The sequence below is a fragment of the Acanthopagrus latus genome, chromosome 6 (assembly GCF_904848185.1).
Source record: "Acanthopagrus latus isolate v.2019 chromosome 6, fAcaLat1.1, whole genome shotgun sequence".
In the NCBI taxonomy this organism is placed as follows: domain Eukaryota; kingdom Metazoa; phylum Chordata; class Actinopteri; order Spariformes; family Sparidae; genus Acanthopagrus; species Acanthopagrus latus.
In genome coordinates, this window is record NC_051044.1 from 12,107,509 (window position 1) to 12,123,877 (window position 16,369).

Consider the following 16,369-nt stretch of genomic DNA (forward strand, 5'->3'; position numbering starts at 1 on the left):
TTTCCCTGTAATAAAGTCGGGGGTGTGTGCCTTGAATTTTCTCATTAAATGTTCAAGATTTTCTCCCCCCACCCCCACCTCTACCTGTTACTCCTCCCTTATTGCATTCTCCACGAGGCTGCCCTGCTGCTGCCCCCGCCCTCGACGTAACATACTGCTCTTCAATTTCAGACTTGTGCACTTTTTTTTTTTTTCCATCAGTGCCAGTGTCATTGTGAAAATGCCAGTGTGCAAATAATTCATAGCTGTGGTTACGTACAGCTGCTAATGTTGCTCTGCTCCTTTTCTTTTCCCCTCCTTTGTCATCATTCGCGGTCAGTGGTGCGGACTGTTAATTCTCCAGTGATGAGATCCTTTTTACCGTCTGTCTTCTGCTTTCTTTGTTTCGCTCTCAATTGAAACAGAAAAATGCTTTTGTGCGCTCTGGCTGGATGCTGGTCAGAAATGCAAACATTGATTACCCATTTTAAAGGGACAGTTCGCCCACAAATCAAAAATACATATCTGTCCTCTTACCTGTAAGGCTATATATCAATCTAGATTGTGTTGGTGTGAGATGCTGAATTTTGGAGATTCATTCATCCATAGAGATGTCTGCCGTCTCTTAAATATAGTTACACTAGATGACACTCTGCTTGTGGTGCTCAAAACTCAACAGTTTGTCCATCTCCAGAAATCATGACCAAGTTACTCAAGATAATCAACAGACTTGTGAGCAGTTTCATGTAGGAACTATTTTGCGTTATATTAAACTACACCTGTCAGCCGTATCACAGCACAGAGGGAGGCGTGCATCTACTCATGGAGAAGAGGCTGGCGCTCGTGACGGGGCTGGATGTAAACGTTAATGGCGTCTTTTTTAATTGAACTACTTAACGTGAGCTAGCTGCTCATGCGTTAGTGTTTACAGATCCCACAGCTTCTCTCAGTCATGGGCCTGGTCTGTCAGCTTTCCACGATCAAACCGCGCTTCCTTCCACGTTACAAATGCCTTGATGGCTTTTTTGACCCTTGCTCTCTGCTTTTTACATCCGTCACGTTTTTGACAAGTGAAAGCAAGAAAAGCAGTTGATTACACTTAATACGCGGCTTCTTCCTGTTGCAAAAAAAAAGAAAGAAGACATTTTCGTGGCAGGAATGGCAGTTTTTAATCAAACCACAAATAAGGCAAGATTTGGATTTGGCTAGCTAGCCCGTTCATTTATTGTCTGGTGTTGACGGGTTGTGTTTTTGATGCTCTGTGAAACTAAAAAGCTAGTGATCGTACTGATACTGCAGATTTTGAGCTGTAGTTTCCCCAGTAAACACACCGACCTCTTAAACTGTGAGAGCTGTAGTGTCTCTGGGCTAGTTTGGCAGAGCGGACAAGCCAGTAGTTCGCTGGGCAGCTGGTCCCAGAGACACTCAAGACTGTGAAGGAACAGCAGCAGACGGGCAGAAGAGGACTGTGTGTTTTACTGAAGTAACTACAGCATATAATCAGAGCTTCACATGCTGCGGCCTCTACTCTTGACTTGAACTGTTAACTTACATTAACACCGACGCAATCAATGAATTAGAGGCAGAGCAGGACGGGTCCAGAAAGGCAGTGGAATATATAACTCATCATTCATGTTTCTTTTTGCTCACACGAAGTCTGTGAATTATCTCAAGTAACAAGGTCATGCTTTGCTGGGAAGAGACATTTCTGTTCACTTTTTAAAATGTGTTTTCTTTAGCTTTGCGCACCACAAGCCGGGTGTCATCTAATTATCTTGTATTTGAGAGAAAGCAGACATCTCTACGGCCACTAACTCCAAAACTCAGCATTTCACACCAAAATTATTCCGACGGATAAATGCCACTCCAGGTAAGAGGGGGAAAAAAAAATACATATAGTTGATTTTGGGGGCAAACTGCTCCTTTAGCTGGAGGGATAATTGCTGCAATTATACAGCACTTACTGTACCACATAATCTATATTTAGTCTCAAGTTTCAGCTGCTGAGTTATTGTCTCCATTTCAGCTGAGAGTGCAGCGGCTATTTTTAATAGCTTTGGAAGGCTGCTCTTCCTCTTGCATCTTATTTTCCACACTACCTCTGTCTCCCTCACAGACACACACACACACATTCATTTTAGTATTATTACTCCGCTCTCTATTGTGCTGGACCTCAGCCAAGGTCTCAATCCAATCTATACACATTTGTGACAGCCTTTTTACAGTCACATGGTTGATATTGTAATCTCTGCCAAACAGTGCTGGCTTGTTTTGGGAGATACAGAAGATGGCCCTTTTTCTCTCTCCTCTTTCTCTCCCCCCCCTTCCAGCTATAGCTCACTGAAAAAGGAGACAGCAAAGGTGTATTCACCACAGCGAGGTAATTGCCGACACTTTGAGAGAAACATCAAACCCAAAGAGGGAAAAACAGACCTAGAATGTATTGATCTGAGTTTCTGGCCACCATTTTACACTCGCACGCACACAATTTCAGGCTTATTCATGATCAAGTGCATTCGTCTGAATGCACAGGAAATCACAAGACGCTCTGACTTAACTATTATTATTTTTTTCAATCCAAAGCCTTCTCCTGACTGTTTGCATTTTATTTTTATTTTTGCCTGTGCTGTGTCTTTTTTTCTCTTGCCAGCACTAAGTCCTTCTCCTGTCACCCAAACTACCTACAAGGCAACATTTCTTTTTTAATACTTTGTTTTGTCAGCAGAGATGTTTTTTTTTTTTTCCCATCTGCGTTGTAGGTTTCTAACAACACAGCAACAAGACCAGCACCTTTGTGTTGGTCCTCGGTCGTAAGCACTTTTTTTTTAAAAGACGGCTCCAGACCTGCAGAGTCCCAGGTGGCCCCACTGTGGAAAAATGGCCACTGAGAGCCTCAGCAGAAACACCTGCCCCCCGCCTGACCTGTTGTTAGTGGATTCAGTCTCCAGAGAATGACAGGCTGCTTACAAGAAATGCTCTGCTGCTTTTTACATCTCTCTCTCTCTCTCCCCCCTCAACTCCATGAGCCCTGCTCTCCCTCCATGCAGCCAGGACATGTATTCTGTCCTTTTCTCTCTCTCTCTTTTTTTTTTTTTTTCCAACAATCATACTCATGCTTGGAGGACTTGATTTCTGTCACTAGCTGTCAGATACTTTTCCAACTGCCTCCCATCAAGTTTACAGATTTATGTACGGTTCAGTCAGCTTTACCCCCACACTCCCCACCCCCTCTACCTCGGAGGACTACAACCAAAAACCAGATGATGCCAAACTGCTTCACTTCACTTCACCGCAGTGGGGTTTTTCCAGCAGAGTTCACATTGTCATCAACTAACTGCTCCTCGCACCGTGTACATCTTTCAGCGCGGCTTCCTCCGGTGAATAAACCACCGTCCTCGTCTCCAACTCATTTCTTTTCCCCATTTCTGTCTGTCTGTCTTTCTTTCTTTTTTTTTTTTCTTGCTGCAAAATTGAACTTCTCAGCCATCACACGGTGCAATTCGCTCCCAGCTCGGGGAACTTTAAAATGCAAACACAATGTGGAAGACTTTCTCTCTCCGCAATCATGTGCGCTGTCATTACGCGCGCGTCCTCCCCGATTTACCCCCTCCCTCCCCCCGGGGTTTTGTGCCACAACAGTGCCTGTCTGCAGCCTCTGTGTGTCTGGCAACCGCGGAGAAAATCACCCGTCAAGGGCAGAACATTCACACAAAAATGTATTCCACTTGCAGCATGCTGTATTATATTTAGCGGGAGGGGGAAATGTCATCGTATTTTAGCAGGTTGATGGGAGCAGGACTGACTGGGAGGGGAGGAGGGAGACGAGGTGCCATCAGGGCTGTCAGACCCGTCCTTCTCCTCTCCTCTCCTCTCCTCCCCTCTCCTCTCCTCCCCTCCCCTCTCCTCTCCTCCCCTCCCCTCTCCTCCCCTCCCCTCTCCTCTCCTCCCCTCTCCTCTCCTCCCCTCCCCTCTCCTCTCCTCTCCTCTCCTCCCCCGAGGGCTCCTCTGTAGATCGGCGGATATTCTCACTGCTCATAGTAGAAAAAGCAAAAGCGAGAGCACGGCGCTGATCCCTGAGAGTAAACCTCCATGAATAACATTTGCCATCACTGTGTGTGTGTGTGTGTATGTGTGTGTGTGTGTATGTGCGCGCGCCCGCTCATACTTTTAATATGGAGACGCGCGTTTCTCAGGGTTTCCATGTGTCGACCTCTCCCGTGTTTGTCAGCGCGTGCATGTGTGAGGAATTATGAACTCTTGTTTACCCTCATGTTGGAATAAATCCTCACTTTGTACTTGATGTACAGTGTATCTGCTCCTCACACGGGGATAGATGAGCTCTTTTCCCTCTTGACCTCGGATAAAAAAATAAAAAAAAAAAATCCAACAGACATGAATGATAGAGAGACTGAGAGTGAGAGAGAGAGGCGCCTTCCCTTTTTAATGTTGTTTTCTTTGGGCTCCATCAGGCAGCAGATAGAAAATAATGTTTCTAGTCTGACAATTTTTATTTCAGGTATAAAGGCTGTTGTGTATTCTTCTTCTTTCTGTCTTCCTCACCTGTGCGTAAAACCTGCCCATGGATTCAATCAGATCTCACAAGAATAGAGCATAATAATCTAAATTTACCTGCAGCTAACTAAGTCAGTTTCTACTGTAGAGGCGACCAATGTCTTCTAGAAACAGAGGACTCATGATGGCACACCTCTTTTTTTTTTTTTTTTGTTCGGTCACACATGCAGGGAGGGGAGGAGGGAGGGAGGAGGGATAGTTTGCCCCACATCTTTGTTGCTATAACTACCCTCTGTTAACGGCAGTCAGTGATGAAGCCGTCTGCAGGCGACACACCACGGATCCACTACTGAGGATGCTCACATAGTTTCCACGCATAGTTTTTTTTTGTTGTTAGTTTGTTTTGTTTTTTCTTTCCCCCCCCACACACAAATGTATCCACACTGAAGAGGGAAGAGAAGAGGATTTCCAGTCTCTGCTGTCGGGAGAAGAATCTGAAGGAGAACTGGAAATGGATTTTCTTTTTTCTTTTTTTTCTTAAAAAAAACAAACAAAAAACCTTTCTGCACTTTTTAGATCTTAAAACTCCACCGGAAACCATTTTACAGGTAAGTCTACTGAAAAAAAAGAACTAAATAATAATTCTTATAAATGTGTGTTATTGACGTGTTTTCTAATTTGCGTCAACTTTATTACGGTAAAGCGACTTTTAACTTAATTTTTTTAGGACTTGAAACTTGCGTCCAACGCTCGTTTGTTTGCCTGCCGTAATCTGGGGGTTCGCGACCACCTGACCTGTTTCAGATCAATGTTCATTTTAAAGTAAAATTAAATTTACCCGCTAATGTTATCAGCGCAGGTTAATCCGATAAAAAAAAAAAAAAAAATGCAGTATGCTCTGGAGCTGAACTCGGATTCAGACAGCAGGCACAGCCTCTAAATGAAGTTATAATATACATATGTTATTGTAAGCAGGCTGCCGTCTGAGCCCCTCCGTGTTCCTCCTCTTTCAACCTCATAATTATGCAGCAGATGATTGTTTTTTTTGTTAATTGGGGATTTGCATGCATCAGCATCAGTATGTTAATAACAGGAGGGATAATGAGTGGTGAGCTCTGCTGGTGAAACACACTGTGCCACTTGATGGACAGCACAGTGCTGCCAGTCAGTCAGTCAGTCAGTCAGTGAGCTCTGTCTGTCACCTTTAGGCTTATCAGCTAAATCTAGGCCAGTGTTAGTCAGAGGTTGAAGCCCTTCTTGTTAGTGTTTGCAGCAAAATTGAAAAAAACACCTGACAGCTTTGATTTTATTATAAGGGGGGGAGAGAAAAAGCAGGAAGTGCTTGACCTTTAAAAGGATGGTGTTCTAATCAGATTCAGGGATTTGGGGGGGGGGGTTTCTGCTGCTGCTGCTCAGAAAATGTTCTGGAAAACGTGTGATTGGATTGTCCCAAACAAACTGACACCATTCACAGACCCACATAGACGGGAGGTCAGGCGGATGAAAATATCTTAACACACATAACGCACGTAACGCATCCTCCAGTGGTCTTCCACCTCCTGATAGCAGGAGTGGTGAGCAGATGCTAACACCCAGACGACTGCTGGCTTATTCCCCACATCCAGCTCTGTCACTTATTGACACTGTGGGACACGGGCAGGATTGATGTTCCTGCTGTTAATAGTGCAGCAGGCAATACTTGGGCTATCGATCCGTACAATGCACCCCTCCGCCCATGGGTTATGATTAAGGGGCTTTGGCATCATGGGAAAATAAATAGAAGGATAAATGAGATGAACATGTATTGATGAGTGTAATCTGATGTTTTTCTTCTGCTCTTCAATTGGAGTTGTGCAGAGACAGAGAGAGAGAGCAGGAGGACTTCATGTTGAATGATTAATGTCCTTTTAATGTGGAAATACAAGAGTTAGTTCAACCTATATTAGATTGAATAAACTATCAGAAACTACACAGAAATTGTCCTTTTATATGCCTTGGTACTTTTGCATCATGGTGCCTGCATTCACAGTGTTTTTCAGATAAACCGGCTTTAAGCTCATTTCATTGTCGGTCTGTACCCACTGACCTTTTTTCTCCTCGTCCTCCTGAACATCATAATCTCCTGTCCGCGTTTGTTCTGACTGTGTTTGACAGGTTTGTGAAGAGCGTAATCTGTTCCAGACTGACCCTTTTTTTTCACCCCCCCTCCAGTCTGTCAGATTCTGCTTGTGCGACCGCGTGAGGCGTCTGATTGGGACCTGGTGTGGCTCAGGGGGCTATGGTGAGGCGATGTGTACAGGCTGGTGTGAGGAGAGACGTACCAGCAGCAGTGGAGGAAGACGGAGAGGTGAAGGAGTGGATCTTCCTTCCTGGCTGTGCGTCTCGCTTTTGTTCTCTTCCCTGTGGGGCCAAGCGTCCCCGCAGTGCCCGGACAGCTGCCACTGTGCCTGGGACACGGCCACGGTGCTGTGCTCAGATGCTGGGCTGCGGGAGATCCCGGAGGGGATCCCACCAGAAACGGTCTCCCTCCACCTGGAACGCAACTACATCCGGAACATCCCAGAAAGGGCTTTCACCGACCTCATCCACCTGCGGGACCTGTACCTGTCCCACAACCGTATCGACTCGCTGGCCTCAGGGGCCTTGCGGCATCTGGGCCCCGAGGTGCGCCTGCTGGACCTCTCACACAACCAGCTGAGGCAGGCCAACAGGGAGGAGTTTGGCTCTACTCGTGCAAAGACACGCCTCTACCACAACCCCTGGCACTGTGACTGCGCCCTCCAGGAGCTGATGGAGAGTCTGAACCTGGAGCCCGAGACGGTGAATGGGATCATTTGCGAGAGCTCTGTGCGGGGGCTGGGTGAGGGGAGCAGGTGGGAGGACCCGGGGTCGCAGGGCGAGCACGCAGGTCAACCGCTCGTCAAACTGTTGGATTCCGGGGTGAACTTTTGCAGCCTGCAGAGGAAAACCACCGATGTGGCCATGCTGGTGACGATGTTTGTTTGGTTCTTCATGGTCATTGTATATGTGGTGTACTATGTGAGGCAGAACCAAGCCGAGGCCCGGAGGCATTTGGAGTACCTGAAGAGTTTGCCCAGCCCACGCAAGACCCCGACAGAGACAGACACTCTGAGCACTGGTTTCTGAACTCCGGCTCAGCTGTAATTTAAATGGAACAATAGTCTAATCCCATTTTTGTGGAGAGCGACGAGAGAATCTTTATAAAGACGCTGTGTGGAGTTACCGTAAGCTGACTGTGGAAGACGCTGATAAAGAGGAACAGCTGTGTTTTGTGAATGCTTCTTTACATTTTGTTACTGCTGAGACCCCCCCCCCCATTTTCTTTTTCTTTTTATTTCATTACCTTTATGAAATTTGATAAGAAGTGTGTAATCGTTCACTCGCTCTACCATGTGCAACGAGAGAAAGCGAGTGGAAGCAAAATGTGCAGCGGAAGATGAAAGAAGGGAATGAGAATAGAGAGAAAATCGTTTGAACTTAATAACCTTCTATCTCCCTCCCCAGTCCCTCTCTCTGTCTCCCAGCATGCCTCACGCTGGGGTCTTTTATCTCTCATTAAGCTCTAATTAGGAGTCTTTGACCAACTGACCCTTAATGAAGACATGAAAGGCATTAATCAGCTGGAGTCTGTTTATAAGGTCGAATAGGAGGATGTGCAAACTCGAGTGTGTGTCCTCATCTAATTGCTTGTTTGTGTGCGTTCATGTGGAGTTTTTGTGCATTCTGTAAAAAAAGAACCCAACAGTTTAACTATGATAATTCCTGCTTTGCACGGATGCTGTGCAAGCCGCGACCAATACACGGTTTCTAAGCCAGTTGTTTTGGTGCCAGTGGGGAAGTGCTGATCTAAATTTACTCTCAGGAAGCCATTAGAGCTGGAGGTGAAGCATTTTGTCTCCGAGCTGCCGCAATCAGCACTAAAATATCTGGACAGCTTAATGTTCATGATTGCCACTGAGAAAATTTCACAATCCTGATTTAGAAGTGGAGTGTTGTTATACATAAGATTGTTAAAACCATTTATCCTGAGGGAGGCGGTTTAGTTTGGCTTTAATTAATCTCTCGAGTGCTGCTTTTCAGTCTCTGCACTGATTGCCGTGTACAAATCGTACTCGCTCCCATTTTCCACATAGGCTGTTTTCAAAAATTGATTTCTTTTTTTTTTCAAGCCACTGTAAAAATAAGCAAAGCACTTTGATAATAAATGGAATCATTAGTCATCAGTTAGTACATTGAACCCCCTGTCATGTTAGATAAATGCCGCTCCTGACTGGATTACACATGTTTTCAGTGTGCTTGAGTTCATTGTCATCATATTTACTGTAGCAGGGGAGGGTGTATGGTGCGGTTCATGATATGAGTGTTTGTCATACTTCACTGTTACAAATAGAAACTGTTTGATAATCACCAACATTCAGTGTGTGTTTAGGTTCAGTGGTTGTCAACCCTATAAAGAGCTTGCAAATTAAATCAGAGAGGTCACGAGATTATTCAAAATTAGGTTCACCTCTTTCCAGATATTTAATGTTTTTGTTCCTACAAATTATTGGATAGCTTCAGGCGCTTCTAGCCGTTTAAAAATTATTGAAAACAAAGACTTCGTTTTAAGGGGTCAAAAGCCAAATAGGTTGGGAAACAGCGGTTTAAGAGGATGTTAGCTGCTAGCAACAAAGTTCTGGGATGGCCATGACAGACATTTGATGTGACGGTCAACAATGTGGCCAGGAAAATAATGTTCCGCTCTGGATGTATTTTAATTACTTTGGTTATCCCGTGGGCCATCATTTTCCAAATTTCTTCTAATTTAATGCATCCGAAATGTATAATAATCCCATTAGATTTAGCTGTACTTCGTGTTTAGTGCTAAATAGCAAATGTTGGCATGCTAACAGTCATGTAACACCTGCACACCTGCTAAACATCGGCATGTTAGCATTATCATTGTGAGCATGTTAGCATGTAACCTGACACGCCAGATGGTCGTTTTGGAGGTAGCCCCTAGAAACTGTTTGGAAAAGGGGAGGCACTTTCCATAAATACTTGGCAGGTGATTGGACGAACCATCTGTCAATCACTGTTGATGCAGCCTGACTACAACCAATCAGATCAAGCCATATGACCTATGATGTACTAGGTGAGTGCTACCAACATATCATGTTGGTATTCCAGACCCTCTACGAAGCCATTCGAGAGACAACTTTTCCATAGACAAAAGCCTTTATTGCCTTTTTTTCCAATTCTGGTATAGCATAGATGCTAAAGCAGCATCTGTGATAACCTGTGAGGGGCCGCCATTGTTGTTTGGTCATACTACAGGGGTTCGGCCACAAGCGCAAAGGCAAGATGGATTGGTGAGGTCACATGATTGAGTGATCTCACGAACCTAGCTGCCTCGCAAAGTAAGTTAGCATGCTTACGTTAGCATTTAGCTCAAAGCACCGGAGTGCCTAAATACCACAGCCTCACAGAGACATTAGCGTGTCTGTACACTCTTAATCGTATTCATGTTTCTTTACTCTGTGATGGATTTAAGTGTACAGTTACAACCCTTTAATTGCTCATAGATGTAATAAAACATGCCCGTGCCCCAGATTTATCTAACAATTGGGTTGGAAATGTTTTAAGAGCCAAGGCCAAACCTAGAATAGGACAACTATCTGTGTATTGTAATGTGCTAAATGTATGGTGTATGTGATTTGTAACTTAAAGAGAAAAAGCAGGTCTAAGCTCATGTTGTTCAGGAGGGAGCGATGCTGTGAAGTAGAGCTTAGATGCAGTTAAACTAAACCTTAATATTGTCATGATGACTGGTTCATGTTAAAACCTGTTCTTGGTTGGTAGAACACAGGGTAAAAGATTGTAGTACGATGTCAGACACTTGTTCTGTGAGTTTCAGGAGAAAACTGATTAATATGTAAAACACTGTTGGTGTAACTTCACATATGTCCTAAATGTTATCTGTCTATAAATAATTTGTCGAATCATTATGCCAGAGTTCGGTTTCCTGAATGACTTCATAACATTGATCTTTAACCCCCTTTTAGCTTGTTAAGGTACATTAGACCATATTCTCACAGTGGCCATTTTCCCGGACAACACACTCAGATTAGGAAGCTCAAGTGTCATACTGCTGCATTCCAGATTTTAAGTCACAAGGAATCTGACGAATGATTATTATTTCACTTTTTCACCATTGATCAGTGATGAAAAGAGTGCCTTTGGGATAATGATTTTTGTGAGCCCTGGTTCCCTCGACAAAAAGTCTATTGGATTTTGGATTACTGTCGACACAAACTTGTAGAAACACAAGTTTTTAATCCTCACACGTTTTGAAGCCTAAATTAAATCGCTAGAAGTAAAAAGCTAATGTTAGGCTATGAACAGACAGAGAGTGTGGTTATATAATTTAAGAGTGACCGCCGCTGAGCGTCTTACTGCACAGTTACAGTTAAAGGTTTGCAACTGCCTTTTTTAAAGGCACATAATCACCTTACAATTCAGTAGTGGGATATTTCTAATGATGTATTTTATGCCGTAGATCAAAATGTGTAAATATCTTAAGCCTGTTTAACACACAGGCATATAATGGAAAACCCATACAAAAAAAACCCTCTGAATTTTAGAAGAGGGAAATGGAAGTGCATAGATGCTGACTGATTTCTGGATATTAGGACTTCATTAGCAACCCATTAGCTAACGTTAGCATTAAATAAAATCTCAGCTAATGTTGCAGGTTTTTTTTTTTTTGAGGCTTATAGAAATGTGTCCTAGACAGGTGTAACACTAGACAGTAATGTTAGCTTGGATGTGGTTAGATGCTAACGTTAGCTGTTTTCAAATGAAATCCAATCGGTTATCAAATGTTGTTACATACATCTGGATTTTTCAAGTTTTTTGTTGTCTTTGCAGTTGCTAATCAGAAAGCAATTAAATTCCTTCATGTATATAAATCTTAAAACCTTGAAATTGATGATATTTGACTTTTCCCTCCACAAGTGTGAGTCCGGAGGAAAATGGCCGCTGTGTGAATATGGTCCCATGTGGATAATCCAGAACTCAAGAACCAAGCATGCCGTCTGTGTGCTGTTTTTTTCTGTAGGTACTTTTTTTTTTTATTGTTGATGTATTTCTGTCCCAGTGATTTGTTTTCTCTCCTGTTTGTATGTCGATAATTAATCAGACAAGGTTAAAAGTCATAGATCAGAAACCATTACATCAAATAAGAAACAATCTACCCAAAAAAGTCATTTTAAGAAAAAAGAAAAAAACAACAAAAAATGTATAAAACATTAAAGAAACGTTGCTCTACTTCATTCAGAGAAATGCTTCTACCTTTTATTGCTACAGTAGGTCGAAAAAGAGGATGAAGTAAAAGAAGTACAGCAAGACAACGATTCACAGAATGAGCTGATCATGCGTGGCAGCGTTTTCCTATTTCTGCTCTACCATGCGTTGAAAGGAAATGATTGAAAACAACTATTTTACATGAAAATACATGAAAGGAACTCTCACCACCTCCTCCTTCAACTTTTTCTTTGTTTTGTTTCTCACATTTCACCCAACAGAAATGAAAATGACCCCACATTTCATCCATCTCTCCACTGCCTTTTCCTTGAAATCTGAGGTGTTTCTCCCCCTGGAAATATATCACCACAAAAAACACAAGGCACAGTGAAATGATTAGATGTGACTTTTTTTAAAAAGGAATTTTCTTTTGGTGGGAGGGCGGATGAGTCAAAACCATTGCCCCAGATATTTCAACACGGGGGGGACAAAACAGGGTATAAATAAAAAGCAACTTCAGCCTGTTACTTGGTTTTGTCTTTTATTTCCAATTTACATTAATTAAAACGTAACAAAAACAAGTCATGATCATAATAATATAATAATGCTATTATTATTAATAATAATACTATTATTAATAATAAAAAATATACACAACCTCACACAAATGAGCCCTCTGCGCTTGGCTGTAGGACCGGAGCAACAAAGTCAAACACACCCTGGATCTCTCTCTTCAACCGCGTGTGTGTAGTGAGGGTGTGCGCCGAGGCAGAGGGCACGCCCTGTGTGAGGGGACTGATGGGAGGAAGTAGAGAGGGATGGGGGCGGGGTCAAAGGTCAGGGGGCAGCAGACTGGGCTTTCAGGGCCAAAGGTATTGGTCACATATTCATCTGAAACATGGGCTTCTGTATGCAGAGAAACATGGGGGGGGGAGGCCTTAGTTTGATTTGTGAAGGTTTATTTTAGTGTGAGGTAGCTTTTAAAATATCAAAACAAACAAACAAAAAAAAAAGGAAATTAAATTCTGTATTAATTCCAAATTGATTTCACCATGGGTACGATTGTTTACATAAGGGGGGGAGTTGAAGCAGGAGGGTGGGGGGTGAGGCAGGGACATTTCTCACCCTGAAATCCAAAATCCCAGGGTGAGATGCTCTCTCCGACAAACTGTATATATATGTATACACACATATACATATATATACATATATACACGTCACTACATATGAGTATCTGGTTGTTTTTAAAAAATACAGACTGTTTTACAACAATAGCACCATTGACTTTTATTATAATACACAGTAACTTTTTCGATACACACTGTGGTGGTAGAAATAGGAACACCTGAACTTTCTATGTCGCTAGATTTTTTTTTTTTGGTTTCAAAGAGATATGTATGCTTTAGTGGATATGGTACAGGAGTGATGGGGAAGGGGGGTTAGAAAAGAGGAGGATGTAGGAGAGGAAGTTGGTGGGTATTCTTTATTAAATATGTGTAAGTGGGCTTTTTATTACTTAGCAACAAACTCAGTCCTACCACACCTGGGACCCAAACCTAAACAATAAATAAATAACACCGACACATTTTTCTCTCTCTCTTGTTCCCTGGTATGTTCCCGTTCTCTCCTTGTACTTCCTCCTTCTTGTTCATGGGGTGGGGTTAGGTGGGGAAGTGGGTTTGCTGTTCACCCACATTGAAGACGTGGGGGCTTTTTTTAGGGGAGTATGTCCGTAGAAACGGGTGGGCAGGGCAGGGGAGGGGAGGGGGAGTTGACTGGAAGCAATGCTGGATGAAATCACAGACGACAGTTGCTGGTGCCAATCAGTGCAGATATCCTACGGAGTTCGACTTGGAAAAAAGCACTTTTTACTTAGAAAAAAAGTCCCATTTTAAAAAAAAGTGTCTTGATTTTTCTTTTTCACTCTTTCTCTCCTCTCCATCATCTGAAGTGGGCTCCTCTTTCATCTTGGTTTTCTTTCTTTTTTTTTCTTCAAATTTCCACTTCTCCTTTCTTTTCTATATTTCTATCCCCTCTCGTTTCTTTACAAGAAGCAGACTGCGCCGACTTCCACTCCGAACTCCTGATCCGCTCCACCAATATCCATGGGGGCAATGTCCACGATGGGCAGACGAGAGGTCTTCTGCGATCTGTATTCGATCACTGTCTTGCCCCACTGTCCCGTGTGTTTCTGTGCAGAGGGAAGGAAAATCACAACAGCTGTTAAATTACCTATGTTCTCTGAAACTTCAGACAATGAGACCGACTTGGTGACCAGAGAGTGAGACGGACTTTAGTGACTGTCGTGGAGAGAAAGTGAATCATGTCCAAATTTGAATATCATTTACACTTGATTTAGCACATGCGTGTGTATTATGACGAATCTGTCCTGTCTTACCGTGCAGCCGTCCTCCATCACGCTGTATGTGAAGCGGCTGTTGCCCTCGGCCCTGATCTCCACGTCGTTGGAGCCCTGCAGCAGCACGGCCTTCTTCAGGTTGCCCGCTGAGGCGTCCATGTAGGCCACGCTGTTCTTACAGTGGTAGGTGAGGTTCTGAGACGCCTCGGTGGACAGCAGCCTCAGGAAGGTCATCTGAATGGCCGCGGTGTTGACTGCCAGGCTGTCGTCACCATAGCTGAACTGTATTGGGCAGCAGGTGAGAGGGAGGACGTGAGGATGACGGTTAATATCTCTGTCGTTATGGCTGCTATTATTGCTAGACACAATATATAGAATTCGCATGTGATTGCAGTGACATCGCAGGGTCCTGGAGTACGCCTGTATGTCACTGCGTCAAGGTGAGAAGTTGAACCACTGGAGCAAAAGCAAGATGGCCAAGAGTTAAGCTACTTTTTTTTTTGTGCAGATTTTTTGTACTGAAAATTATATTCTATGAGGCAGATTTCCACCTGGATTTCCGTGTTCCTCATTGGTAAAAATCCAATTTCACAGCTCTTCAATAATCAGAGTGGATCTATTATTTCTTCACACTTATTATCTGCACCATGTCAGGAGCCGACCCAGGCACGCATTGAGACTACAGGACTTCTTTTTAAGAGAAAAGACTGTGCCCTAGAATTATAATATAATGCCACTGTCACGCGTCGGTTTGTGATTATATTTGAAGCACTCAGAGTAGAAGAGGGGATGATTCAGCTCAACTACTTACGTGGAATCCTCCATTCATTGTCTCTCCGAACCAGACGTGTTTGCGGTCCTTGCTCTTGCTGGACCACCAGTTCTTGCGAGGGATGCTGTTAGGCTTGGGCTGGACGCAGGACTCTCCTGTCTCCATGTTGCAGAAGACCTTGATTGCATCGATGGTGCAGCCCTGATTGGGATCAATCCAGTACTCTCCTGCAGGAAAAAACCCCCCCAAACAAATGACATCAGCTTCAGGGATTCTATATACTCTCCCTCTGCATATAGGTCATTGCGAATGTGTTGTATAATGTTATGGAATATGGTGTAATTCTGATATCTCGATAAACCAAATATGAATCAGCCACATCCGAACACTTTTCGACTACACAAACTATATTCAACCTTAATATTGAGCCACAAGAGTGTCCTGTAATATAAACTTGTCTACTTCTACTACATCATCTCATCCCAATCTGGCCAATTCCTCTCAGTGTCACTCACCGCTCTTCCAGTCGGGATGGCAGAGCTTCAGGTCTCTGCAGGTGCGAGCCGGGTTCTTCTTGGATCCCTCGGGGCTGCGGATGTTCTCGATCTGGTTGTTGAGAGACTTGAGAGTGGCGTCGACCTCGGCGTCGTGCTGACGGAGGTTTCCGGAAGCCTGGTCGGCCCTCATGTACCTGAGAGGATCAGGGCCCTTTTCAGTCTGACCGAGACCGGCGAAGGCAGACATGTCAATGCCAGGACCGGGGGGACCAGGAGGACCGGGGGGTCCGGTGTTTCCGGGGGGACCCTGAGAGGAAAAGAAGAAAGATGGACGGGTTATATTTGGCACCACAAGTCGTTCTGACATTTATAACTTGTCTAGTCTCACAAACGACGGATTATTCTTTTCCCCTCCCTCCTCATCCCCCACAATGGGCGCAGGAAATGCTGCCATCTGTTCTGCAGTCTGCTCTCTCGTCTCATTTCAATTTTCTTGTCTGAGACTTCGCTCTTGGTTTGCACGAGTTCCAAACAAGCTCAAGAGGAGCCAACTGGAGTCCCTGCTACATCTTATTTAGTGTTTTTTATTTTGACATTTATTGAAGTGTTTCGCTTCTGTTTTTGAGATCCACTTAAATATCTATTAAAAGCAGTATTTGCGATATATTTTGATCTTTTTTATTTATGGGTATGTCTTCGTGATCTTTTTCATTTTAATGCCAAGTTTAGTATCAAAAGACATGATAGCTTGTGTATATATAATACAAAGAAGTTGTTGTGATAAGTTTTGAAGCTTGTTTTCAAAGCGACTCCAAATGTTTCCAAATGTGTCTCGCAAGCATTCGCTAGTGTGGCGCCACTGTGACATAAAGACAAAATAACGAATGTCTTCAATGACTGAACTATTTCTAATATGTCTAAAATTAACTGTCATACAGTATGTCA

At 43.6% G+C, this 16,369-nt stretch overlaps 2 protein-coding genes across 4 annotated transcripts in view; one reads left to right on the top strand and one right to left on the bottom strand.

The window, feature by feature from the left end:
* The first annotated feature begins 4,825 nt into the window (after positions 1 to 4,825).
* Positions 4,826 to 10,499, top strand: LOC119021305 (leucine-rich repeat-containing protein 3-like). The gene is made up of 2 exons (XM_037101518.1): positions 4,826 to 5,099; positions 6,703 to 10,499. The coding sequence occupies exon 2, from the start codon at positions 6,781 to 6,783 to the stop codon at positions 7,636 to 7,638; it is 858 nt and encodes a 285-aa protein (XP_036957413.1). The 5' UTR covers positions 4,826 to 5,099; positions 6,703 to 6,780; the 3' UTR covers positions 7,639 to 10,499.
* A 2,558-nt stretch (positions 10,500 to 13,057) lies between these two features.
* Positions 13,058 to 16,369, bottom strand: part of col2a1b (collagen, type II, alpha 1b) — a 50,038-nt gene continuing 46,726 nt past the window's right edge. For all 3 annotated transcript variants that reach the window (XM_037101515.1, XM_037101516.1, XM_037101517.1), the window contains 4 exons: positions 15,443 to 15,731; positions 14,967 to 15,154; positions 14,195 to 14,437; positions 13,058 to 13,987 (listed from right to left, as the gene is read on the bottom strand). In XM_037101515.1, coding sequence (XP_036957410.1) covers positions 13,841 to 13,987; positions 14,195 to 14,437; positions 14,967 to 15,154; positions 15,443 to 15,731 — 867 coding nt within the window. In that variant the 3' untranslated portion in view covers positions 13,058 to 13,840. The remainder of the gene's footprint in view (positions 13,988 to 14,194; positions 14,438 to 14,966; positions 15,155 to 15,442; positions 15,732 to 16,369) is intronic.